The sequence below is a fragment of the Aquarana catesbeiana genome, linkage group LG02 (assembly GCF_042186555.1).
Source record: "Aquarana catesbeiana isolate 2022-GZ linkage group LG02, ASM4218655v1, whole genome shotgun sequence".
Lineage (NCBI taxonomy): Eukaryota > Metazoa > Chordata > Amphibia > Anura > Ranidae > Aquarana > Aquarana catesbeiana.
This window is the reverse complement of record NC_133325.1, coordinates 521,746,904-521,772,193: the sequence shown is the minus strand read 5'-3', so window position 1 is coordinate 521,772,193 and position 25,290 is coordinate 521,746,904. Positions and strand designations below refer to the sequence as shown.

Below are 25,290 nucleotides of genomic sequence, written 5' to 3'. Positions count from 1 at the left end.
ACCCAATGTTATCCTATGTGTCCATGTACACAATCTCATTTTTTGGCATTTTTAGGCAGTTGCATTTAACCTCGTTTTTCCAGAAGCAAAAAATGGGTTGAGACGCAAAAGTTTTCCCCGTTTCAGACGCCATACGCGGCTAAGCGCCGGTACTGCGTTTATAAGTGTTTTTTACAACCCGACTTTGGGGCCCCATATCTCAGGGCCACTTGGTGCTAGGAACCCCAAATTTGGTATGCCAAAACAGTTGGACTAACACTATAACATATGGGGTTCCTAGCACCAAGTGGCCTCGAGATATGGGGCCCCAAAGTCAGGTCGGAAAATGTCATTCTCTGCTGCAGAAGTGCTTGACATTTTGCGACCCGAATTTGGGGCCCCGTATCTTGGGGCCACTTAGTTGCTAGGAACCCCAAATTTGGATATGTTGTAGTTCTAGTTCCACTGTGTTAGCACACCAAATTCCTAGGTTCCTAGCACCAAGTGGCCCTGAGATACGGGGCCCCAAATTTGGGTCGCAAAATGTCATTCTCTGCTCTGCAGACGCTTCTAGGTGCAAACGCGGCATGAAGACACGGCAAGACGGGCGTTTCCAAACGTGAGTTTCAGCTTTTAAAAACATGTGTTCATTAGAGCTTGGCTCGGCGTCTCGTGTGCATGAGGCCTAACTTCACTTTTTATTTCATGGAGACTCACCAATACACAATATTTTAGAACATATCTAAATAAAAACACGTACCTGCAGCAAGTGGTAAGGCAAGGTTACTTCAAGCTCAGCCAATCTGTGTGCAGGGTCTTCTTCATCCTCTGGTATATCCAAATCCTCTTCAGGAATGGTGTCCCATTTACCTTGATGAGCTACCAGCTGATGAACTAGTTCATATTGCTCAGGCAGTGCCAAACTCACCAAAGTCTGTTTCCCATGTCTAAAACGAATGCGCCTTCGCTTACAGGTCTCTGGGTCACAACATGTTCCAACTGGCAGAAGAGGATCACCCAAAAGCGCATTAACCACCTTGCCTCGGGCACTGCAGTTATGTCCCAGAACAAAGATACAGGGCCTGCAGCGTACAGTCAGTTTCAAGTAATCTTCCTCTTGTCTCTGAAAAGTGATGCTATGCAGCTGGCCTGAAAAGAAAGACAGCAAGGATGTAATACACAAGTTAAAGCAAGTAGTACTAAACTGAGGAAAAAAAAAAAAAAAAAAAAACACAGGAAGAAGGAATTCATATTTGCAAGTGTTGCTACAGAAGCTTTAGGAAAAAGCATTCTCCTAAAAGCCAATAAGAGATCATAAAATGGTACTAAAATGAAAAGAAATGGGGCATTTATAAAAATGAAGATTTTTTAAATCGGGGGCAATTTAGATCAAGGTGGTAAACAGGTGTAACTTAAGCCAAATACTCACACAAAATATTTATACTGCATTTAAACATTTTAAAGTGACTTATTCTTTAAAGAATTAAATACCTTTACAAACATGTCAAAAATTGACATGCTCCTTGCTCCCGAACCTCCTCTGAGGTCCCCTGCCAGCATTCCTTGCTCTTGCCCTGATAGCAAGATATATTTTTGCTATAGGGGCACTTCTGCAGGCTTGATCCTGAGGAGAAAGGATCCTTTCTCCTCAGTGTCCCATGAGACATCTGCTGCCTCCGTGTCCCATGAGGAGAAAAAAAAAAAATAAACTCTGCGAGGCACATTGATGTGCTGTCCCCCACAGGCAAGTCAATCACCACAACATTCACTGGCAGGATCAAAAACATAAAATACTAATAAAGCGAAGGACATGACTGATTGTAAAGAGCTCTCCCAACTATACAGTGATTTGATCTTGTAAATTAGCAATTTATTTTGCCTGTACAGTACTTGCACACTTTTAAAGTAGTATTGCCATAGTTTTCCCAATTATTGTAGAATCCCACAGAGGACCAACTGCATAGAGTTGCTAGTCTGATTCATGCTATGGTTGCCGAGTATGCTGGTGGTCATCACCTCCCCTCCACTGTGTTTGGCAACGCTGCTCGGAAAGCCATTTTTAAATGCAGAGTGACAAACACAGTGGCGAGCTTCAGGCAGGGCTTATTTAGACTTTGCTCTCATTTATAGTGGAAGCTGCTGGATGTCTGGACATCAGGTAGGTTTAAAGCTCGTATTCTTTTTTAGGTCTCGTTGCAGATGGCCACATCCATGGCTTGTCTCTTCATTCAAAGCCATCAATGATGGTGGTGGATCTTTTCCATGCAACTAGCTGGTCGTTTGCTGGCATAATTGCATTTAGGGCTGCAACTAACAATTATTTTCATAATCTATTAGTTAGCCGATTGTTTTGATTAATCGAATCAAATCGATTAAAATCATTAAAAAATTAAATATATAAAAAAGACCCAAAATACTATTCTGCAGATTTTCAGACATAACTAATATTATAATGCATGACAGAGTCCCTTGTCATATACAGGTATCCCTGTCGTGTCTGTTCCTCCCCGGACCACCAACGGATGGGGCACCATTCCACCCCGGACCACCAATGGATGGGGCACCATTCCACCCCGGACCACCAATGGATGGGGCACCATTCCACCCCGGACCACCAATGGATGGGGCACCATTCCACCCCGGACCACCAATGGATGGGGCACCATTCCACCCCGGACCACCAATGGATGGGGCACCATTCCACCCCGGACCACCAATGATGGGGCACCACTCCACCCCGGACCACCAATGATGGGGCACCATTCCACCCCAGACCACCAATGATGGGGCACTATTGCACCTGGGACCACCAATTATGGGGCACCATTCTCTCCCCCCCTCCCCAGGGCACTATTCCACCGACCCCCCCGGAACACCAATGATGGGCCCCTCCACTGTGCAGTTCGTTTTGCACAGAGTGGCCCCGGTCCTCCTGTTCTGGGGACCCTCAGCGGCACTCTTCCCCGCATAGAGTGTCCACGTTGGAGAAGTGCTCTCCTTGGTGGACACCCATGCAGGCACGCTCCAGCGTCCCACATCTGTCATTGGATTTGATTGACAGCAGTGGGGGTTGGGGGGGGCGTGCACGTGCTGCAGCACCACAGAAGGTTTACAACCCCTTTAATGTGAAAATCCTCTGCTTAACTCTTGCCAAACAAGCGAGATAAGCCATTTCATAAACCCCATGTGATCAACACTCATGGCCTTCTAGGCAAGAACATCTTTACACTATTACAAAAAGCAATACAGCCCAGCCAAATGTTGACTAAAAAAAATAAAAAAAAGGGAGCTTGCTTTCATCGAGGAGAAAAAAATAAATTTAATTATATGTGTGTGTGTGTGTGTGTGTGTGTGTGTGTATCTTACAAGCAAACAGGTATGGTTTTTGAAGTTTTATTCGCAAAGTACAAAAAACATGGACGAGGCGCTAGCTTAACTGAGCGGTGTACCCCATAACCTCCTCCCATCTGCCCCTGGACTATGCTCCTTTCATACATCAGCTCATAAAAGCTATTTCTCTTACCCACGGCTATTTGATGCTATGCTACCTGGGAGGTTCCTGGCTCTGACCGCTGCCTTTCTGATACAAATCAGACATATTTACTTCTGATTGTCTTGCGATCAATAGACTGTCTGTCCTACTGGTAGTATCCACAACTATTATACACAATTGAACCTCTAGCTCCTGAAGAAGCGTTTTGTTAAACGTGAAACATGTCGAGCAGTTAGAAAGCACCTCACCTTGGATTACCAGACCTGCAGCTCCTCTTCAATTACAACTCCACATTCTCCCATTATCGTTTACTAGGGGAAGTTTATTCTTTTCCGCTTGGAATGAATGTTTGGACAGCATACGCTTAGATACTAGAGTTATCATGAGAGCTTGCAGGATAGGATCCATATGGTGTATACTACTAGGTTCCATGTTTAGTTAGATCGGTTTTTAAAATTTATATGTTTAGTTTCTGTTTTTTGTTCTTTGCAAATAAAACTTCAAAAACCAAAAAACCATACCTATTTTTCTGTAGTTTAATACCGTTGTGCCCCCAAAGTCCCATTCTTTAGTTTCTATAGGGTTACAAGTACAATTTTGGGGACGTTGGCACAAGTTGTTACTAAGTACCTACAGAGTCACCCTGTTTTTTTTTTTTTTTTTTTTTTTGGTACTTTAGAAATAGGACCTTTTCTTTTTACAAGCAAACAGACACACACACACACACACACACACACACACACACACACCCCTTTTAGAAAAGGACGCTAAAACTCCAAAGCTACTTGCGGCTGGGTCAAGATGCCCATGTGCATCGCATCCCACCCCTTTCAGGCACCTCCAGCCCTGGTGCCAGCCACCTGAAATCTATGACAGGCTGAAATACAGAGCAGCTGGATGCTGTACCGAGGGATACTTGCACTTCGTGCACCATCGGTTCAGGACAAATTCCCCAAAAGCAGAATTCCTGACTAAAATTTGGAGACATCTGTACACATATGCCAATTTACACAAATAACAGTGCATACCCGAGTAGAGCCACCTACACCCATTCAAGTTGATGGATGGCTGTATGCAGCACTAGAGGCTCCCTGGCACCAAAACAGGCAGCGTGCATCTGCTGCAAGGAGGAATGCACCTGTGTACATAAGCCACAAAAAAATAAAAAATACAGTAAAAATATTGCAGCGAGTTCCATCCTTAGTTTCTTCCCCCCCCCCCCCCCTCCATTTTCACTCATTGATCCTGCCAGTAAGGCTGGCCATAGGTTATACATTTTTCCTTTAGGATTACCAAAACGATATATAATAAATATAACGTCAAACCTAAACACTTTCAATTTGTATACAATCAGGCAGACCCCTTGCACTACATAGTTGAAGGTAAATCTGAAGGAAATTAAAACAAAAAAAAAAAACAAAAAAAAAAAAAAATTGTATAGGCAGCTTAAGTCACCCATTTAACTTCCCATCCTAAGGTGACAACACTGACCAAGTGCATTTCTGCAGAAGCAGCTTTGTCACCCTAGTGAAACTACTCCCTACTCTGTTGCCAAATACAACATTATACCAAACAGGATTCGGCTTACAAGCAAACAACCTTGTGAAACAGACATTGACTAATTAAAAAATAACTAAAAAAAAAAAAAAAAAAAAACCCTTTAAGGAAACTCCAAAGCTACTTATGACTTAGGATGGCGATAGCTTGATCAAAAATTCGGCCAACTCTGCAGGAACCTTATGAATTACAATTTATGGTCATTCTCATTCAAAGCCAATCTAGGGATCGACTTCTGCTGAACAGTATTATTGAAAACACTTCTCAATCAGCGGGCTGCAGCGCCGACTAGTGTAGTTTGATAGTATAGTCCTCCTACTGGCAGAAACAACCACCCAGAAGGGAGGATTCCTCTATCCACACCACTTGTGTGGGATGAAGACATCCATTATTTAATAAAAACAACCCACAGGGGTGTGGCTTGGACATGAGAGTGTGAAGACGCATCTCGTGTGGGCTCCGGCGCTGGCACTTATCTTTTTCGATCTAAGTGGTGGTCTTTTACACCCCAAACTTGATGGCAAGCATGGGAAAGATCGGGCAAGACCCATCTGAAAGAGCACGCCGGGCAAGCTCCATCAAGCATTTCCTCGCAACGGAGCCTGAAGACCTACCGGAGTCTGATGGACTAGGCCATTCGCCGCGTGGGTCGAGCGCAGGCTCTGCCGCCCCGACTTGGGCCCAAGGTCAGACACCGGTCTCCAATTTCCTCGGGCAGATCGGATGGGGAGAGTAGCCCGATCAGACACTCGAGGGTTGCAGACCTGGTAAGCGGGCTTCCCACTAAAATGGACCTGGCATCAATGCTATCGAGCTTGAAGAAGGTCATAAAAAAAAGGAACTCTCAGCAGTACGAGCAGACTTAGTCCAAGTACTGGAACGTGAAGAGGAGATGGAGTAGAGCCTCGACAGGCATGTGGCAGCCATTAGAGACCTGCAGGTTTCTACCCGTAATCTCTCCTTAGCCCACAGAATGGTGCTTTACAAAATCGAGGATCAGGAAAACCAGAACAGGAGAAATATACGCATTAGAGGACTACCGGAGGCGACAAGAGATGATGACCTGGCGGCCTCCATTCGCGGCATTTTCAATAGCCTCCTAGGTAATCTGGCTGATTACCCCCTAAAACTGGACAGGGTTCACCGGGCCCTCCGTCCACACAATCTGTCCTCCGATACACCCAGAGATGTCATCTGCCGGGTTCACCATTTTGCAGAAAAGGAACTTCTGAGAAAAGCGATGGAGTCACCTTGTCCTTCACGGATCTGGCTAGGGAGACCCTGGAACGGTGCAGAGTATTAAAACCCCTTACAGAGAAGCTGTGTCAGGCCTCCGTTAATTACAGATGGGGTTTCCAGCAGCCCTTATAGCTAACAGGGATGGGATGGCGGCCGTTCGCAGTAAGATTTGGACACATTCTGTATGGATCTCATCATTGAACCTCCTGAACTCCCAGGGTGGCAAGATGGCATACCTACGCTTCCTAACGTGTTGGAAGTGCATTGGAAGAAAGTTTCCCGCAAACGCCACTCTGCCACCTCGGAATCTAATTCTTGTGTGGGCTAAGTATACACCCTATGAATGCCAAGTTCCAGCCCAAGTAGTATTACAGGGATACAGTAAGCACTGTACTCTGCCAAAATTGTGTTTCATGTTAACAGAGTTTAATAATGGTTTTGTCTTATCGGTCAGTTTAAAATAGGCCTATAGTATAATAATTTTTGTAGGTATGTCTTTCATAGACAGATATAAAGGTACTGGTGTTGAGATACCTGCTCGCACTACAGGTTATATGTTGTATCTTAGTTGTGTGCCGGATCACGCAGACGGCGTGTGTGCCCGACTTGGACATGCGGCGGGGGGGGTTTGGGATGTTCGCTCTGGCAGTACGGGCACGCCTCCCGGTGTGGCGTGTGCTGCTGGGCCGGATCCTACGTCGTTCCAGGCATTGCACCGCAAGGTCTTGCATGCACAACAGGGACATATTTTTATGTCAGTTGTTTGTCTTTCTCTACCTGGTTCTTCCCCTGTTCCTCCTTTTCCCTCTCTTCTCCACCTTTTTCCTCCACAGCCTACTTACCAGCCTTGCAGGATATATGAACAGGATGGACTCCCCAAGGAACCTGATGGCCACAATTAATTTGATTTCTCTCAATGCGAGAGGGCTACATGCTGCGGGGAAGAGACATGCATTTTATAGAGAACTCAAGCGTATGCAGGGGGACATGGTCTTCCTGCAGGAAACTCACCTTACATACACCACATCAGTTAAATTGTATGCACACCACTATCCTACATGGCACTATAGTCTCTCGGATATTTCGCAGGCAAAAGGAGTGGCCATTGGGTTCCGAAGGGGAACCTCATTCATAGTAGAGGACTCTATGGCGGATTTTTTTGGTAGATTCTTATTTCTAAAGGGCAGCCTGGATAATCTGCCATGTACTCTCACTAATTTATACACTCCAAATCAGGGCCAAGCAGACTTTATAGCAGCTACCTTGCACAAATTGAGGGATTTTGCCTGGGGATGTATTGTCTTGAGGGGGGACTTTAATACCCCCCTAAAACCCACCTTAGACAACTCCCAGGGCAAATCATGCATCCCCCACAGAAGTCTTGCATATATCTAAACAATTGCATGAAGATCAACTTATGGATGTATGGAGGATAACGCACCCCAGCGAAAAGGATTACACGCACTACTCACACCTACACAGCTCTCATTCGCAGATAGACTACTTTTTCATAAACCATCATTTAGAGCTCTTGGTCCGGTCCTGTATTGAAAGCTCTACGATTTCTGACCATGCTCCAATTAGCTTGTCACTACACGTGCCGTCCCTACCTGTCAAATCCACAAACTGGAAGCTAAATAATTCACTCATATCTGAGGAAATTGATATTAAAGAGATTGGGTCGTTACTCTCTCTAATTCCAGGAAAATTTTGCTCCAGAGATATCCCCCGGGACTCTCTGGGATGCCCATAATGCCCACATAAGGGGCAAGCTCATTGAGTTGGGCACAAGGAAGAAGAGAGAATGTATCTACAGTCACAACTCATTAAAGACATAGGCCAGCTTGAGAAAAACCACAAACTCTCCAACTCACCCATCTTTCACTCTTACAAAGAAAAGAAGAGTTGAAAGCTCTCTTTCATGAGGAGAATATCTCTCAGCAACTTATAGTTTCCCAACAATTGTACGAATGGCTGAATAAGCCTAGCCACATCTTAGCCCGTCCATTACAACAGAAGAAAAAAAGAAAAAAAAATCAGCTTCTTATACAGCTAAAATCAAATAGTTTTGTATAACAGTGTCCGAAGACTAACAAAATAGCTAGGGAATTTCGTTCACCAACAACTCTACCAGGTTAGCAAAACTCCCCGATTCTGCCCTGGAGACTCTGGAGGGGGAGCTCATTACCGCGGAGCTCAAAGTGGCACTTAAATCCATGGCTAATGGTAAGGCACCAGGTCCAGATGGTCTGACGGTGGCCTACTATCGCACCTATGCTGACATCCTACTCCCATATTTAATGTCATATGCCAACTCGGCCTCCGCCTCACAACAAACTATCTTTAACCCCCAATGCTAATATACATCAGTTTGAAGGTAAGAATTCTGTGAGACCACAATGGAGTTTTATTGGGTCATTTTACAACATTTTAACATCAGCCAGTTACTGATTAGAGGATCCTTTATCTTCCAAATCCCACATATAAGAGACTCTCCATTTTAACTGATTGTTTTCCCATGAACTGAATCACATTAATTATTCCAACTGTGCACTTTATATAGTATAATTGTTTTATCTATTTTAGTGTATTTTTAATTTTAACTTTCACTGCGGTACTATCAGTACACATGATCCTATTGCACGGCTTTGCAGGTATTATAGCTTTTTTCTTTATATATGAGGAGTCACAGCATCCATTATATATGTGAGACAACTTTGTCCCTATAGTGAGTGTTTATGCCACATCATTCAGTACACTACTATTTAGAGGTTTTTATCCCTTACACACTGGATGCACATTATTCTAAGTTATCTACTTCACCTTTATTCACTTAAATATTGCAAAATAATTTCTTCTATTTTTCACCATTTAGTGTCGCTGTGAACACTCAGTTTTTGCTGTAATATTATAGATATAGAATTTAACATTTGAGTTTTTATTTCACATTATATCATCCAATTAGCACAAAGGACACTTTATCACTCTTTTACGTATAACAACCAATTATCTCTCTACCCAATCTTATGTCAGCTTTCACTGAATTTGGCGCAATATCTAACTCTCAAATCAATCTATCCAAAACGGAAATATTAAACATATCGATCCCACATGTGACGGCGGCAATGCTACAACCCTCCTTCCCCTTACACTGGCAACCACTAGCCTTAAAGTACCTAGGAATTTGTGTAAATGGAGTTAGGTGCGCTACCTATATCATACAAAATCGTAGAAAAATCAGTGAAAAAAAAAAAAAAAAAAAAACAAACATTTGAATAGCAACCTTGGCTATAGGCTAAATTGAAAAATTTGGTGAAAAGTGAATAAAAATAAAAATCAAATATGTGCAAAATTCATCAGAGGGCTTGATAGCGTCCTTATTAGGAGACACCCACAGATATGAAACTTCACTGAGAATATAGGGTAGAGAGAGCAAATGACGGGACTTTCCATGAAGCACACGGGAGAAATAGTACAATCAAATAAAAAATAGATTTTAATTGGTTCAGATTCTCATGAAGTTTACATATCCAATTATTTTATACATTTTGCTATATATTAATATTTTTTTTAAAACTTTACAATTTATTAGAACCAGATAATATACATTGCTAAGCATTCCAACAAGGAGTTAGTACATATTGTAGAATACATGAAATGATTAGAACATGATTACATGGATTAAGTATAGTAGCAGTAAAGATTGGGAACACACAAAGATATCACTAAAATGAGGTAAGGGAGAGGAACAAATTAATTGTAACGGCCATAAAAAAATCATAGATGTATACACTAGCTTGTTGTTAGGCTATAAGGCCTTGAAACGCGTAGAGCTATCAGGAGCAAAAACCGTGGTAGTAGTCTATAAATAAAAGAAACAATATTTAGAAATGGAAAAGAGAACCAAAAAGCTAACCCTGGACAAGAGAGATCCCCCCATGGATTCAATCTGCTCGCACACCTACATGAGGGTCCTCGCAGCGGTTGTGTGGCCATGAAATTCAGACCAGCCGAAAAAGTCCCTTCCGGGAGCTGAGGGGACGCAATGAGGCAGACAACCGCCCGACATGAACAGCGCCCCATGTGGGTTAAAGTGTAAGAAATGATAGTGGTGAATGGGGAAACCCCTATGAAAACTTCTGTGAAAAAAAAAAATAACGTTGAAAAAGGTGAAGTGAAATTAGTGTGGAGGAAAAGCAAGATGGAAATATGAAGATCAGTGAGAAGAGGGTAAAAAGGTAGTCAATAAGTGTGAAATAGTGCGAGGGTGAAAACTGAAAGGAAATGGTTACCCGAGTCTGAACGACTGAGAGCAAACGTGCCTAAGTGCGTCATGCCTGACTGATGAGAGAGGAGTGATCAGTACTAAGTGTAAAAGTTTTAGTTATATTTTCATAGTTTTCCATAGGGGTTTCCCCATTCACCAATTTGACCCACATGGGGTGCTGTTCATGTCAGGCAGTTGTCTGCCTCATCGCATCCCCTCAGCTCCCGGAAGGAACTTTTCCGGCTGGTCTGAATTTCATGGCCGCACCACCACTGCGAGGACCCTCATGTAAGTGTGCGGGCAGATTGAATCCATGGGGGGGGGGGTCTCTTGTCCAGGATTAGCTTTTTGGTTCGCTTTTCCATTTCTAAGTATTATTGTTTCTTTTATTCATAGGCTACCACGGTTTTTGCTCCTGATAGGTCTACGCGTTTCTAGGCCTTATAGCCTAACAACCTAGTGTATACATCTATGAATTCTTTATGGCCATTCCAATTAATTTGTTCCTCTCCCTTACCTCATTTTAGTGATATCTTTGTGTGTTCCCAATCTGTACCGCTACTATACTTAATCCATGTAATCATGTACTAATCATTTCATGTATTCTACAATATGTACTAACTCCTTGTTGGAATGCTTATCAATGTATATTATCTGGCTCTAATGAATTGTAAAGTTTTTAAAAAAATAATATATAGCAAAATGCATAAAATTGGATATGTAAACTTTGAGAATCTGAACCAATTAAAATCTATTTTTTATTCGATTGTACTATTGCTCCCATGTGCTTCATGGAAAGTCCCATCATTTGCTCTCTCTACACTTTATATTTTACTGGGATGGAGGAGGGGACCTGAACGGCCCCGTTTTACCTCATTTAAAGTCCCACTTAACTATGTTCCTTTGAAGATAATATCCGCCATCTGACTGAAGGACTTATTCTCAGTGAATTATATCAAATACATTCATAAGCCAGGCAATGGTAAAAAAGGCTGCTTACCAGATATGTAGGACCCCTATTACAGAGATCTTTATGGGCTCAAGTGTATCAGATCACTCAGACAGACAGGGACAGCTGATTCAGACTTCCAACAGGATTCCCTTCTCATCAGGCAGTTCCGAACACTAATGGTGGTACAACAAGCTGCGGTGTTCTTACATTCTTTATTCAAGTAGGATCACTCGTAGTGCATGGTGAAACCTAGAAATTTACCTCACCCCTAATCCTGCCTCCTTATTTAATCGACACTATATTCCTTTGTTGAATGCAATTAGAACAGACTTACAAAAGTGGACACAGATGGCACACACCTGGTTAGGGAAAATTAGCATTGTAAAAATGATTATATTACCCAGGCTGCTCTTTCCATTCCAAATGATCCCCTACAAAATACCTATTGGGTTCTTTAAGCTAATACAATCTATAATATGTAAATATGTATGGAATCGTAAAAAACCCCGAATTGCTTACAAATGGTTAATTAGATCCAAACATGGAGGAGGTCTAGCACTCCCGGGTTTCAAAAATTACTTTCTAGCCATCGCACTAAACCGGATATCAGATTGGAAATATCACAAGGACTCCAAACTATGGGTGCAGTTGGAAATGGATGTGAGTGGGGTGGACCTATTCCCCTTGATTTGGATACCCAGCAAATTTCGTAGGTTGGCCTCGACAGTCTTGCCACTCACCAAATCTTCATTCGCATCATGGGACTCTTTTTGCAAAGCACAGAAATGGACTTACAATTCTCCGCTCATGCAGTTGACAGGTCATAACTACTTCCCACTGGGGAACATAGACTCTAGTTTCAGCAATTGGATCTCCGAGACACCCATTTTACTACATCAAGTAGCAACAGACACGGGGATCTTACCTATGTCAGACATCACCCTAGTGCGCATGCCATCGTACCAATGAAACCAATCTCATTCATGAGCCAATGGAAGTACCATCAGCTTTTGAAATTTGTTAAATCTCTCCCACAGCCATTACGATTGGTGACTGACCTGAACCCAGTGCAGAGACTGCTTGCTGGGGACCAACCTCCTGAAAAACCCATCTTATTTTTACCAAGCTCCCCTGGCTCTATTGCCTATAGCTCAACAATCGTTCCTGACTAAATGGAAGCAAGAGCTTCAAAGCCCACTGACACTCAACGTTCCACGATACTTCAACTATCACACATCTACATCCTCGAAAGTGAATTACAAAATGCTAACGAGATGGCACTACACCCCGGCAATACTCCACAAGTCTTTTCCGTCCATTTCAGATCTTTGCTGGAGGGGTTGTGGTGATCAGGGAACCCATGCCCATATTTGGTGGGCTTGCCCTCTTATTAGACCATATTGGTCCACTATATTACATTGGACTGAGAAAATTCAGGGAAGCAACGTTCCTAATGACCCCTGGATGATATGGTTTCATTGTACGGATGAACCAATAGGATCATATAAAAAAAAAATAAAATAAAAAAACAAATAAAAAAATCATACCTCATCTGCTGAACGCAGCTAAGGCGCTTATCCCAAAATTTTGGAAACAGAAAATCTCTACGCCAATTGTTAGTGGAGGTGGACTCTCTTCATTTAAAGGAATACAGTTTAAGCTTGAGAAAGGAGTGCACACTACAGACCTCCCCCCTAGTGCGCATGCTCAGAAACGCGTCACCATTTTGTCTGACGCCACATGCTGTGTTCCAGTGCTTCCCTGTAGTCCACCAGCTGCTCTCCAAGCCTCACTTTGGACTCTGCACACATGCCGGAAGATTTCTGCTGGTCAGGATGCCGGCCATGAGAAGGATTCACAGGACATGACCCCCTCTGCTGGAAGCTGTGACGGAGATTGGTGTAACCAGACTACCCTGTGCCTGAGTAATGAAACCTAAATGCGAGTGTTTTTAATGCACTTTGTCTATTAAAACTATATAGTCTTAACTAAGAGGCGTCTGCTTCCTGTTTGGTTTTCTCTCTACATGTTTGAAGTCCTCCCAGAACCTGCCCCACTGCGTGCCCCTGGGAATGCATCAGACACACTCGGCAATCCTTTGGACACAGCTGATCACAGATCAAGGTAAAGAGCCAACCCACAGCAGCCAAATCACAGAGCAGGAAAGTATAACATGTTTAGTCCCCCCCCCCCCCATTTTAAAAATAAGGACTTTAGCATCACAAAAACGGCTTCTATGCCCCCATTAATTCTTACCTGAGCCCCCTTGCGATACAGCGATGTCCATGAGAGCCTTACCTCTGCAGGGACTCGCACTCCTGATTGGCTTTTGGCAGCAGCGGGAGCCACTGGCCCCCACTGCTGTCAATTACAGCGAGCCAATCAGGAGACTCAGGGGGCAAGGGGTCGAGCCTCCATGTGTGAATGGAAACAGCAACAACTCGGGAGTGCCTGTTTGGGAGCCCCACACAGCAAGCTGCTTGCTGTGGGGGCACCCAGCAGGAGGGAAGGGGCCAGGAGCACCGGCGCTGGACACAAGAGGAAGATTCGGGCCGCTCTATGTAATGGTTTTGCAGAGCGGGTAAGACCACAAGGCTTTACTATTACTTTAAAGTAGAACTCCATCTTTTCCTCCCCAAAACAGATGCATTGTGCATGTAAATGAGTCACAACCTCACTGTCATTTTATCTGCATCTTACCTCCTTTAGCTGTATATAGCAGGTTTCTGTGCCTGACGTCACTCCTGCTCCTGGCTGAATTTTAAAGTTCTGACTTCCCATTTCCTTCCTTTACCAGTCCTGATACTACATGTCCCATCATGCTTTGATCATCTGTAGTTTCAGGGCAGGCTATGGGAGTAACTTTGCAGTTTTGGGAGTTGAAGTGGGTGGGTCCTAGGGTTACTGTGGGCGTTTCTGGCCGCACTCATGTGGGTGGTGAAAGGAGAGTATTGGAATTCTGTAGTGAACAAAGTCCTGTACAGCAGGAAGTGTAACCTTAACCACTTCAATACCAGGCACTTAGACACGTTCCCGCCCAGGCCAATTTTCAGCTTTCAGCGCTGTCGCAACTTGAATGACAATTGCACGGTCATGCTACACTGTACCCAAACAATTTTTTTTATCATTTTGTTCCCACAAATAGAGCTTTCTTTTGGTGGTATTTGATTTGCGCAACAAATAAAAAAAGACCGAAAATTTTGAAACAAAAAACAAACAAAAAACAAACAAAAAACAAACAAAAAACAAACAAACCCCCCCCCCAAAAAGTTTTTGTTTGTTAATTTTTTGTAAATAAGTTTTCTTCTGCACCGATACAGCGGCACAGACGGGCACTCATGGGTGGCACCGACGGGCACAGATGACACTGATTGGCACCATATTTCAGTTATGCCCAGCAATGCCACCAATCAGTGCCCATTTGTGGGCAGATTAGGCACATGTGGATGGCCATGGGGTACATACCTGGCCATCCATATGTTGCCCCCTTCCCTAATGGTCCAGTGTGGCCATCTGAGGGGAGGCTGCGCTGAAACAATCAGCGCAGACCACCCCTGTCAGGAGAGCCGCCGATCCGCTCTCCTCTATTCGCGGGCCAGACGCGAGTGAGGAAAACACGATCAACGGCTCTTCCTATTGACATAGTGTTCAGCCATGACTGGACACGGCTGATCACGTGGTAAAGAGCCTACGCAGGAGCGGTGTGTCAGGCTGACACACCGATCGCCGCAATGCGCAGGCACGCGGCGGCATGTTATCCTGCTGGACGTCATAGGATGCCCAGTCAGGATAACGGAACCACCGCCCGGCCGTCAATCTGCTATAAGCTGGGCGGGAAGTGTTTAAAGTGGTGTTTCGGCCAAAATTGCACTTTTTACATAAAAATACCCCTATAATACACAAGCTCAATGTGTTCTAGTAAAGGTTAGTCTGTAAACTAAGTTCCGTTTCATTAGGTTATTACAGCATTTTGAAAGTTTATAAACTAGCAGCAGACTGTGGCCAACTTAAGTGTGGGCATCTGAAGCCAGACTGTATTTCTTCCTGGATTTCATCCTTGCAGATCTCGCACATACACTCAACGGCTACTTTTTTCTGTACTTTTCATTTAAAAAAATAATAATAATCTCAGCAACACAATTCATTTATGCATCTAGATGTACTGAAGACGACTTTATGAAGTTCAAACTGCACATATTAATGTTGAAAAATAGGGCTTGTGTTTGTGTGATATGGGATGGTGGGAGTATTTAAAAAAAACTGCTTATTTACAACTATTTGCACGAACAACTTTCTCTAGGTTACATAGATAAATTGTGTTAAAATTGAGAAAATATCCCCCCCATCACATTGCATCGCCCCCAGCACATCAAATGGCAGCACCCACATCAAATGGCATCGCCCCCAGCACATCGAATTGCATCAGCACATCGAGTCGTATCGCCCCCAGCACATTGCAGCACCCCCAACACATCGAATCAAAAATGCCCCCAGCACATCAAATCGCATCGCCCCCAGCACATCAAATCGCACCACCCCCAGCACATCAAATCGCACCACCCCCAGCACATCAAATCGCATCACCCAAAGCACATTGCATAACCCCCAACACATTGAATCGCATCAGGTCATCAAATCAAAAACGCCCCCAGCACATCGAATCGCATCAGCACATCGAGGTGGGGTGGGATGAGGCGAGGCGGGATGAGGCTGGTGTGTGTGGAAGTCCTGCAGATCTCACTCATGGCCAATAGAGCACACAGTAAGTGTCCCTGCCCCAACCCACCAATCCATCTGTTACTGTGTGTGTAGCTTGCACAGACTTGCTCGGTGATGACTGCTTCCTCAAGAGACTCTCTGCTGCTAACCTCCCCCACCTCCTGTTCACTGCATCGCGATGCCTCTTTCTGAGCTGTGGTGTACGAGGGGGCACTTGTACGTGGGTACAAGGGTATGCTAGGGTAACCATGGCAACAAATGCCTGGTTGCCCCTGTGTAAAATGGCACCGGGCGTCGCCTTGCATCGCGTCATTTCCGGTTTTGAAATAATGCGATGCTACGGCCCAGCCCACGGCTGTTGCCCCCTGGGATTGATGGGAAAAATTCCCCAGGAGGCATAGTGGACGGGGGATGGCGCGCTCAGGCTGCGGCCGGAACCAGGAAGTAAAGAAGATGATCAATAAAAAAAAACAAACAGTGAGTTAAAAAAAAAAAATAAAAATTTATATGTCAAATGTGTTTAAGGGGACAGAGAAGCAGGGGATGCAGAGGACTTGTAAAAAAGAGGGTGGAACTCCACTTTAAACAAGAAATATGCTATTCTGGCTATAAAGGGCACACAAATATAAGACTGGTCACACAATTGTGTTTTTTTTTTCTGCTCCGATCTTATTCTTTTTAACAGAAAAACAGCAAGCTGTCTTTGTTGAAGGCAGGATGCATAATGTGTATCTAGTGTTTGCACACAACGCACATAAACTTGATTTAGTCACAGAAATCTTTGATTGTGACTACACATAGACTTTACAACAAACATACTGCATTCTCACACATTACCTTTACTCATACTTATTCTCTGCTGCATCTACCTTCTCCCTTATTTAGTTGATCACCTATTACAGTGCGCATTCTCAGCATGCCCAGCTTACTTAAAATCACCATGTCTTTCCAAACACCCCCATTATATGCAGTTCTAGAGCCTGAATTATGAATAGTTTGATTGTTCCAAGCTCATCCAAATGTAATATTACCTTCAATAGAAGATGTGCCCATTGTGTATGCTTTATGAACTGTGTGTAGCCTACCTATAGTATGAACATAAAAAGGGCAGTGCAAAACAAAAAATTGACATACTGCAACAATGAACTCAATAAAACCTCATTGTGTCTCACTGTACTTAAACCAGTGTAAATATAACAAATACACTTACTGAATAAAGAACAAAAGTGAAAAATAGTGTCTTAAACAACTTTTAAAGCATAATATACAGTTAAGCTGCACGATTCTGGATAAAATGAAATGAAAATTGAAAATTAAAATTACAATTTTTGCTTTCGAATAAAGATCACAATTCTCAGCGCAACATCTTTTACAAAAAAAAATTGGGCTAACTTTTGTTTAGTTTTTCTTCTAAATCACTGAAGTTTTTTTTTGGGAAAAACACATTTGAAAGACCGCTGCCCAAACACAGCGTGACAAAATATTGCAACGATTGGGATTAGTAAACAATGGACTACAATCTTGCTGGTATTAGGATTTGACATGGCTATTCCTTTCAGGGGCACAGAAATCTGAGTAGTCTGGGATAGCAATCCATTTCTTATTAGCAGGGTTTTTTTTTCCCCTCAAACAGTAGGTGCTGGAACTTAACCATGGCCCCACAAAACCCCTCCCCCTACATACACCCTCCAAATCTCATCAAATAGTAGGGTCTTAAAAGGGGCATTAAATACCAGGATTGCATTACATACAGAGTGCAGAGCTGTCACTTGTAAACACAGAAACCAGACTTCTGTGTTTATAAGTGATTGTGGTGAGCAGGCACCAAAGGGTCTTTGCCAGAGGTGGTGGAACTGAGTTCCACCAAGTTCCCCCTGAAAAAAAGCCCTGCTTATTAGACACAGGTTCTTGCACTGGTAGACTATACCCAATAACATTTTATCCCACAAAAGTGTTTGTGGGGCGTTTATAGGCTATATACTATATGTACATTTTTATATTGCAGTACGCTTTTCTGGATGGTCTTTGGTGTATGTATGCCATTTATGGTTGTATAATTTTGTATGAAAAAACTTCAATAAACTTCGATTGATCACAAAAAAATTCAGATAGATATTTTTGTAAATATTTTGTGATCTTTTCATGTGACAACACTGAAGAAATTACACTTTGTTACAATGTAGAGTAGTGAGTGTATAGCTTGTATAACAGTGTAAATGTGATGTCCCCTCAAAATAACTCAAACAGCCATTAATGTCCAAACTGTTGGCAACAAAAGTGTCAATATTTTGTGTGGTCACCATTATTTTCCAGCACCGTCTTAACCCTCTTGGGCATGAAGTTCACCAGAGCTTCTTCACATGTTGCCACATATACACACACATTGTTTGGGGGTTCCAAGTAATTTTCTAGCAAAAAATACAGATTTTTAACTTGTAAGGAACAAGTGGCAGAAAAAGGTTTAGTCTTTAAAGAGTTTGTTAACCAAAAGAAAAATGGATCCTGCTCCTTTAAAGCATGTTATATGACACTGCTTGTCCTGTGTCATTTGCCCCCCCCCCGCCCCCCCCCCCCCTGTAACACCTTAAAAACCTGTCTGATCCTGCCAGTTTCTCCCCATCCCTCTGTAAACTGATCACTAATCATGGCAGTTGAGCCCTGACATCGTGGTCAGTTTACGTGCCGTCAGCTTAACTGTATATCCGTCAGCAGCTTGCCATCTGCTCTCCTCTCTGCTCCTGTGTGTGAGCCGCCCCTCCTGCTGCTCTCAACACTAACCTGTATACACCATCAGCACTGCCTCCTATTGCAGTGTCCTCCTCTGAATGATTTAAAAATATAAATGCTGTAAATAGCTCATTAAAGAGCCAAGATTGCAATCACATGACCAGCCAGCTCTCTCCTCTTCCACTCCAGACTGACATCAGCAGGGCAGTCTCAGCCCCACCCACTGCATCTCTCAGAGGAGGAAAGGAGAAAGCTGGATGGTCATGTGATTGCAAAAGCTGCAGTAAAAAGTCATTTGCAGCATTTATTTTTATAAAATCACACACAGAGGGGGATACTACAATAGGAGGCAGTGCTGATGGTATATACAGGTTAGAGTGGCTTAATCACTTTAAGTGGTTAAACTGACCTCATTTGCAGACCGAAGTTCATTCCTTTGAACTGATAATGAACAGAACGATACAATGTTTTTCATCTCTTTCAACGGTTGTTGATAAACATTGACTTTTTTTTGACAGCCCTGAGATGGAACTGCTCTGTACTTGTTACATGAATCGTGGAAGTGCGAGATAGAGAGATATATACACACACACACACTAAAAGCTTCTGGAAGAATAGTCAAAAATTCTTAAACCTTGTGGACAGCCTTCCCAGAAGAGTTGAAGCTGCAGATGGCTGCTGCTGCTATCAAGCTATCCAATGAGGACCCGAGACAAAGGCTGGAGCTGCTGGGCTCGTTCGCGTCACTGGAAATATCAGGGTCGGGTAAGTAAAAAGGGGCGGCTCTGGGGAGATAGAATGCATTAAGGTGAAAAACAGTGTTTACAAACCCTTTAATCTTGGATAAGAAGCTGGCATGGAGATTTAAGGGGAATGTCACATGTTAGCTTTGCGGCAGAGTTGCCCTTTATATTTCATATCTGACCCCATTTCTGGACGAGGGTTTTAGGATATTAAAGTGGAACCCCCCGCACCACTTTTAATTTTTGCAACAGAGTTCCATTTAATAAACAGACCATAATACTAGATGAGGGTCAGGTATTAATATTAAGGAGACCAATTTATTTTATTTTATTTTTGTAAGCTGCGATGTTCCCCTTTAATATCCATACTAGACCCTCATCCAGCATTAGAGTCTCAAATGGATATAAAGGAGAACACCACACTTTAGTTTTGCAGTGGAGTGACTCTTTAGAATCATAGCCGATATCAATCAAGGATTAGGGTTGAGATATTAAAAGGGAATCTCAGTTGGCTTTGATGTAGCTGACCATAGTCCTGGATAAAGGTTTGGTATGGATATTGGGGGAGAAAACCACACACTTTACTTTTGGAGCCGTTTTACAGCTTCTATTCATGGCATACAATCCTGAATGAAGGTCTGGTATGAAACGTTTAGTTTTGCAGCAGAGTTCAACTTTACATTCATTATGAAACCCTATTTGATGAGGGCCGATTCTGATATTAAAAGGGGAACCGAACCCTACAGGGTTTTACATTTTTGCAATGAAGTTGCCCTTCATAATCATAGCTGATCCTATTCCTGGATGAGGGTCTGTCATTATAAAGGGGAACTCTACACCATGTTTAATTTTGGCCACAGAGTTCCCTTTTAAAATCCTAGCATGCCCTCATTCTGAACGAGGGTCTGGTATGGATATTAAAGGGAAACAATGCACTAATTTTGAGATGGAGTTTCCCTTTATAATTATAGTTAACACTACTCCTGAATAAGGGTCTAGTATGGATTTAAAAGGGGAAGCCACTTTAGCTTTGCAGTGGATTTCCCTTAGTCATATCAGACACCAATCCTGGACAAGGGTCTGTTTTGATATTAAAAGGGGAACGGAGTTCCCTATTATAATTAAAGATGAACCTAATCCCAGAGGAGGGTCCAGTATAGATAGTTTAGATTTGTAGTGGAGTTACCCTTGATTTTCATAACAGACCCAATTCCTGGATGAGGATCCGATATGATAAAAGGGGAAAGTATGTTAGGCTGCAATCACATCTAGGGATTTGGAATTGTGGATGTTAAATTGTGCAGCAAAATACACAGCACATTCATTCTTCCTGGCACAGCAAAAACATGGTGCAATTTTGCTGTGACTGTCGCATGACAAAAGCAACTATGGAAAATTGCGAGTGAGAAAATTGCACAAAGTCAGTCTCCAAAAAAAAGGTACAGAAGCTTCTTTGGCATTACTATTGCACATAGGAAAGCTCATTGAAGTGAATAGGCTGCTCTAACCACAACACGCAAACATGTGTGAAGTACACTCAAATTATTGTGAGCAGAGACATGCACTACTTCTACACAAAGTGTGAATGGGGATTTAGATGTAAGGGATAACTACCATACTAGAATCATTGCAGTGTTAGGACACTAATGGTGTAAAAAATGCAGCACAACCACAAGGTTTTACTGCCCCCCAACTGCTCCCCTTTAGCTGAAGTGGTAGTGGCTGGGGAGGTGACTGATACTCTGCTTCATGGCTGTGATGGGAACTCTACTTCCTGTTGTGCTTGATGAGCACTACTGCCTGTCAGACACAACCAATTCTAGTGAATGGAGCCACACCGCAATTGTGCGCAATGTGCATGTTTGCAGTGCAGTACTGCCGCATTTAGGGGTTAAACCAGGTGGAAGTCATAAAACTCCTCCTCACCGCCTGTCAGATGCTCTACTTACATACGTAAATTAATGACTTCAGAGCAGAGATCTGGGAGGGAGGGACACTCCCTGGTCACACTGGTCAGCATATATAACTGTTTGACAAGTAAAAAGGCACAATGCTCCGATACCTCAAAATGGCAATATGTAGTCCAGAATAGTCAGATGGTAAATATGGGGGAAAAAAAAAAAAAAAAAATAGAGTCTGTCAGGGCTGCCACCACGAGGACCAGAAGCAAGTCCCGGCGAAGCTAGGAAAAAAACCAAGGTGAGGGGAGCTTCTGAATATGTATCAAATAGAGGTTGACCGATATGGGTTTTTCTCTGGCCGATGCCGATATTTAGAAATCGCGGTGGCCAATGGCCGATATGCGATGCAGATTTTTTTGGGCCGATATATTAGGCCGATTTTTTTTTTTTCCCCTTCATCTCATAAAATCTAACATTTAGACCCCCTTTCACACTGGGGCGTTTTTCAGGCGCTTCTGGGCTAAAAACAGCGCCTGTAAAGTGCCTGCAAAACAGCTCCCCTGCAATCTCAGTGTGAAAGCCTGAGTGCTTTCACACTGAGGCAATGCGATGGCAGGATGTTTAAAAAAAGTCCTGCAAGCAGCATCTTTGGAGCGGTGTATACCACCACTCCTGCCCATTGAAATGGATGCGCACCGCTGCCGAAGCGCCTGCAAATCGTTGCTTTAGGGACGCATTTAACCCCTTCCTCGGCTGCTAGCTGGGTTATAAGCGCCCGGCTAGCAGCCGAATAGCGCCGCTAAACTGACGGTAAAGCGTCGCTAAGACTAGCAGCGTTTTACCGTCAACGCATGCCCGCTCCAGTGTGAAAGAAACCTTAAGTGATACAGAAAATGTTTTACATTTAAACAACATTAAACAAAACAAACCTCCAATCAGTTCACTTGTATGTAGAATTTAGATTTGGGGGGGGGGGGGGGGGGGGGAAGCTATATCTTAAATATTAAATACACAAAAAACAGGTAATCAAAACTTTTGGACGAAAAAAAAATGGGCTAACTTTACTGTTTAGTTTTTTTATTTTTTTATTTGTTAGTGTATTTTTTCAAAAAAAAAAAAATTGCGTTTGAAAGACCGCTGCGCAAACACCGTGAGACATAAAATATTGCAACAACCGCTATTTTATTCCCTAGGGTCTCTGCTAAAAATATACTATATATTATATATAAGCAACAAATGTCAGAAAAGATTTAGTCTTTAAATGGTTAAACTGAGATCTTTGGAGTTCAGTTCATTCATAAGTGTAAACATTGTATCTCTTCAGGTTCTTTTTATCAGATTTGGCAGGCTGCCCAGAGAGGAGAGAAGTGTCTTCACAGAAGATTTCAGGCAACTTGTATTGACTTCTATTACAGAAGTCATTTGTAAGTCCCGCTGAAGTTATATCAGCCTTTTTTATCAGCACAATCGGCCGATGCCGATTAAGTAAAAAAACACCAAATATTGGCCGATATATCGGTCGACCTCTAGTCAAATAATTTATTAATAAAAATATCCACTCACATAGAAGAATAGTTGAATTCAGGCACATCTCTGGGCTGATGAGGTGGGACTACATGTTGCAGTCAATCCGCTTCAGGCTTGGAGGATACAGCACATCAAACAGTTCGGATGGTGTGGAACTGCAGGTCACAGCAAGTCCTCCAAGTGCTGACCTGGTGCAGTATTAAAAGATTCCACAAAGCTTGTGCACTAGTGGCTTAAGATTGAAAGTCCACTTAATAAGGGTAAAATCCCAGGGGGAAGAGGTGAGGATAATACGGAGTCAGGGCCAGTAACAAGCCGCACTGCGGCCTCGATATCCTCGTTCGGCTTCTGGGATGATGGAGAACGGCCGTGAGAACAAGAGTCCAGAACAAGGCTTGAAAAGCAAAACAGTGTGGCGCCGGGCCGTGACGTCACTAACATGCGACACGGTTCAGAGCCGGCGTGCTATTTACGCTACGATAGCCGCGCTGCTTTTTCAGGTATATATAACTGGGCAGGACTAAATTCTAATTGTGATTTATTCTATCCTGCCCAGCAGCAGCACAACTAAACTCAGCATATCAGAATCTACAAACAGAGCAACATGGTACAGAAGTATGATCTATATTGGGATTACAGTACTAGTGGAAAAAAAAGTTGGAGTTTAGCTTAACGTTTCCTGTGCTTTCGTGCTCCCAAAGGACCACTTACAGTCACCCATACAAGTGCTTACACTTGTAAACACCGATGTGCCCGAGTTTGCAGGACAGACCATGTGTGTGCGTCGCACAGGTACTCCCCACTATAAGCAGCAACTTAGAAGCCAAGTTCACCTTTGGGAACAGGTTACTGCGTACCAGTCCCCACACACCCCGATACTTATCAGTTGTAAGTACCACAAACCTCTGACTTTAAGTGCCTAGTAGTGCATTTGTCCCAACTCAAAAAAAAAAAAAAAAAAATCTGTCCTGTTTGTACTATACAAGGCTCATGTTTTCAATTACTTCAGAGATTCTAAGCCAAGACCTGAAGTTCCACACACCTGGGTGAGATATGCAAGCGACTCACTAACTTCTTCACAAGTTGTTGGTAATATTACAAAGTCTCAAAATCAACTGAGATGTAAGCTTAATAAACCAAACTTATCATTTCATGAAAGTAGACTAAAAATGTATGTATGTATGTATGTATGTTATACATACACATTTTTCTAAATATTTTATTATCTTTTCATGTGAAAACACTGAAGAAATTACAATTTTCAAAAATGTAGGAGTAGTGAGTGTACAGCTTGTATAACAGTGTAAATGGAATGTTCCCTAAAAATAACTCACACAGCCATTAAAGCAGTGAGCCAGCTGAAAAAAAAAAATTAAAGTCAGCAGCTACAAACACTATAGCTGCTGACTTAATAAGCACACTTACCTGCCCCTGGTGCCCGCAATGTCGGCCGCCCGAGGCCGACCCGGCCCTCGGCTCCGCCATTCGAACTAAGGGAAACAGGCAGTGGAGCCTTGCGGCTTCACTGCCCGTTTCCTACTGCGCATGCGCGAGTCGCGCAGCGCTTTGTGAATGGGGCGCGCTGTGTTGTGGGACACCGTTCCCAGAACTCAGCGTGCTCCATTCCCCAGAAGACAACGCGAGAAGAAGACTAAAGATCACCGCGGTGTAGGAAGTGGCAGATTAGGACGATCTGCGTAGCAACAGCCATTTCTGGTTAAAATTTTTTTTTTCCTCATTATTTTTCTCCAGATTTTTCGGAACATTTTGATGTAATTTTTTTAGGGTGGCCCTCCACTTTAATGTCCAAACTGCTGGCAACAAAAGTGAGTACACCCCTAAGTGAAATTTTCCAAATTGGGCCCAAAGTGTCAATATTGTGTGGCCACCATTATTTTCCAGCACTGTCTTAACCCTCTTGGGCATGGAGTTCACCAGAGCTTCTTCACATGTTGCCACTGGAGTCATTTTCAACTCCTCAATGACTTCACAGAGCTGGTAGATGTTAGAGACCTTGCACTCCACCTTCCATTTGAGGATGCCCCCCAGATGCTCAATAGGGTTTAGGTGGGGAGGCATGCCTGGCCAGTCCATTACCTTTACTGTCAGCCTCTTTAGCAAGGCAGTGGGGTCGTTATGATGGAATACTGCCCTTCGGCCCAGTCTCCGAAGGGAGGGGATCATGC

At 43.2% G+C, this 25,290-nt stretch overlaps 1 protein-coding gene across 1 annotated transcript in view; it reads right to left on the bottom strand.

Annotated features, from left to right (window-relative positions):
* Window positions 1-25,290, bottom strand: part of DSTYK (dual serine/threonine and tyrosine protein kinase) — a 348,400-nt gene that overhangs the window by 281,814 nt on the left and 41,296 nt on the right. Inside the window, exon 2 of the mRNA XM_073615817.1 lies at window positions 740-1,128. Within this exon, the coding sequence (XP_073471918.1) occupies window positions 740-1,128 (389 nt within the window). The remainder of the gene's footprint in view (window positions 1-739; window positions 1,129-25,290) is intronic.